General features: G+C 33.4%; 1 protein-coding gene across 1 annotated transcript; it reads left to right on the top strand.

Moving 5' to 3' along the window:
• Positions 1–262: 262 nt before the first annotated feature.
• DEFB113 (defensin beta 113) lies at positions 263–1,207 on the top strand. The gene is made up of 2 exons (XM_025991190.1): positions 263–320; positions 1,017–1,207. The coding sequence occupies exons 1-2, from the start codon at positions 263–265 to the stop codon at positions 1,205–1,207; spliced, it is 249 nt and encodes an 82-aa protein (XP_025846975.1).
• Positions 1,208–3,410: the final 2,203 nt, after the last annotated feature.

Raw genomic sequence — 3,410 nt, 5'->3', positions numbered from 1 at the left:
AGACTTTCACCTTATTACTTGCTTGTATAACTGAAAATGAGTTCACATATGGCTCATTGAAGTCATAACAGAACTAAGTCCTCTATTCTGTCTGTTGCTATTACACAATGCATGAATATGTGCTCAATCTTGAAAGGCAGCATTAATCAGAATAGTAATTACCCTGAGAAGGCTATAAAAACAAGAGTTCATCTTTGTTTTTTTTAATCAAGAAATAGCACAACTCTCAGACATTTTGAAGTCTACCTCAACAATATCAGCAATGAAGATACTTTGTATTTTCCTGATCTTTGTTCTCACTGTGTCTTGTGGTCCATCAGGTAATATTTGCTATTATGAAAAAGGAGGGAAGAGCAAAATGTTTTTTATAAGTGCATTACTCTGGAAAAAAAATCAAACAATTAAATTGTTGTTAGGAGACTCCACATGAACTTATAATGCAATTCATTCTATTTTGAATGAAAGAAGAAATGAGTGGAACTGATAGTTGAGAAGATAAAGGGAAAAAAATGCCCAGGATGTAGAATTAAACCCTGTTTATTTTGTTTAAAGAGACTATGATTTCTTACATACCTACTGTCTTCTCTAAGTGTAATTTAATGAGCTGAATCTATAGTTGTCTATATTAAGCTTTCTACAGATAGTCCAGTAATTTGTGGGGGAAAAGGGGTATTGGAGGTGAATGGTTATTTAGAAGACAAAGCAGGTAGATTGTTTTTCCACATTTTTTTCCCTCTTTACTCTTAAAGAAGCATGCACAGATTAGAGATTTAATGATATTTTATTTTTTAAAAAGCTAGTGGCATAGGAAATATTGTCGGATAAAAAGTATATTGTCACAACTCGTAGGGGATAAAATGTGAACTTTTTTATATAGTTGCCTGAACATGATTTTAGAAACAAAGTGGTTTAACTGTATACTTCAAACAATCATATGCTTATCTGTCTATTATCTATCCACTTACCTATGCAAGGGGATTAAATCTGGATTTATGATTATAGATACTTTTTCCTAGTTTCACAGAAAAAAACAAAAGAAGATGCAGGGAGAAAAAGAGAATGTTACCTTGTTCGTGGAGCTTGCAAGTCTTCATGCAACTCTTGGGAATACATATATAATTACTGCAGTACTGAACCATGCTGTGTTGTACGGGAATACCAAAAGCCAGTCTCTAAATCTATCAATTTTACAGGTGATATACTGTAAATTATAAGTTCTTCTATACTACATAACACTAAATTGTAATGTTAGTATTAATAAAAATGAACTTTTTATTTTTTATCAATCTATTTTCAAGTGAGTTTCTTCTTCCCTCCTGGATTACACAACTATATCATTGTAGCTAGTGAGGTTAATGTTGGGTTAGTACAAGAGATGTAAAGAAGAGTAGTAACTTATTTACTAAACTGGCAAGAGTTCTCCTCTACCCACATCATAAGCACCTTCCATTTTTAATATTTCCATTTACCTCTGGTTGTTTATTTGCCCTGTGCCTAGTTATTTACAGATAATCTTTTAGGCATCAGTCATCAATAATGGCTTATACTATCTATCCCTAATTTCAGCAAAATGTGCTTGAGTCTTGGGGCACAAAGTCATGAAGACCTTAATCACATAATAAGACAGTATTGGTAGTGTATTAATGATTAAGAACAATCAAATAGGGTAACTGGTTGATGGGCATTAAGGAGGGCACATAATGAGATGAGCACTGGATGTTATACTATACATTGGCAAATTGAATTAAAACTTAAAAAAAGAACAGTCAACAAAATTCAACAGGGAGTAAAATGTGATGAGAATAAAAGCAAGTTAAAAACATTTTTAAAGGAATTTTTCTTATTATAAAGTATTTAAAACTTGGAAGGATGCAAAAAAGTCCAAAAAAAAAAAAAAAGAGCCAATTCTAACTCTACAGCTAACTTTTTTATCATAATTATCATATTAATCAAACTAATTTTATCATAATTAATTCTGAACATAGGCAACTAATCCAAAGGTCTTCTTTCTAGGTCCTTAAGAATTTTATTCAACTTCTTCATCTTATAATTCAGTATTAAAAACTTCTGTTCTTATCCCAGTCTTCAATGAACTCATTATGCTTCTGGTTTTTCACATTAATTTTACTATAATATTGAATTAATATTGACATAACTTTTTGAGACGTATAAAGTTTTCTATCAGCAAATATTTGGTGTGTAGAATTTAAAGTCTCCACTGAGTGTATTTTTTTTAACCTATAGCTACAGCATAGATCTTGAAAATATAAAAATATAGGTGAGAATTCCAATTTACAGAAAATATAAGAAATTGAGTGAATTTGAGCTTTAAAAGGAAATTGTAATTGCAAGTTTCCTTACTTGGATAAAATGCTGAACACTTCAATCATTCATTAGGAAATATAGCAAGAGACAGATTTTTGGAAAGGAACATTTATGCCATGTCAAGATTACACTTTTTGGCTATATACAGGTGTGAAGATTGGGAATGAAAAATGTACTTCAACTATATATTTCAAGAGCCATTAACTGAAGCAATGAGATAAAATCACCCAAAAGACTACTACAGATTGAGAAGGGGAAAAAAAGGGCCAAAATTCTAAGGAATAACATTTGAAGTATGTTAAGAAAAATTAGACTCCATAAAGGAGGGTAAACAGAAGAAGCTAGCCAATGAGGACTCACTCCCAGCCTTCATGCCTTCCCAAAACACGAGCTCCCAGGCATAGAAGAAAAGGGGCAGGGATCCCTGGGTGGCGCAGCGGTTTAGCGCCTGCCTTTGGCCGGGGTGTGATCCTGGAGTCCCAGGATGGAGTCCCGCGTCGGGCTCCCTGCCTGGAGCCTGCTTCTCCCTCTGCCAATGTCTCTGCCTCTCTCTCTCTCTCTCTCTCTCTCTCTCTCTCTGTGTGTGTGTGTGTGTGTGACTATCATAAATAAATTTTAAAAATTAAAAAAAAAAAAGAGGCAACCCATCTCTATTATGCTCTGTGTTAATTTGTGACCCATAGAATCAATGAGCATAATAAAATTGTTTTAAACCACAACGTTTTAGGGTAGTCTGTGGTGCAGCAATATTAACCAGAAGTTTATATAACTTCCAAACTACAGAAGTTTTTTAAAAAGGAAAAAGAAACCATACATAATGAATCCTAGGAAGGTCTTCTGAAATGATTGAATAAAGAGAACCCAAATCCTGTCCTTTCAGAAAAGCAGCAAAACAGTGGCAATAAATTGTCAAAATCAATCTTTCAAGAGCTCCTAAATTAACCACAGATTTGCAAAAATCCAAAGAGCATTTATTAAAACAAAAGCAAAAAATTGCTGAATCTCAGTAAGAACAGCTAACTTTGTGGTAGTTCAACTACCTCATCATTGTCCAACTAGGCCCCACAAGCAGCCTTGACAATCAA

This window comes from Vulpes vulpes, chromosome 1, assembly GCF_048418805.1.
Source record: "Vulpes vulpes isolate BD-2025 chromosome 1, VulVul3, whole genome shotgun sequence".
Classification (NCBI taxonomy): domain Eukaryota; kingdom Metazoa; phylum Chordata; class Mammalia; order Carnivora; family Canidae; genus Vulpes; species Vulpes vulpes.
The sequence above is the reverse complement of the archived record's forward strand: the minus strand, read 5'-3'. Positions and strand labels throughout refer to the sequence as shown.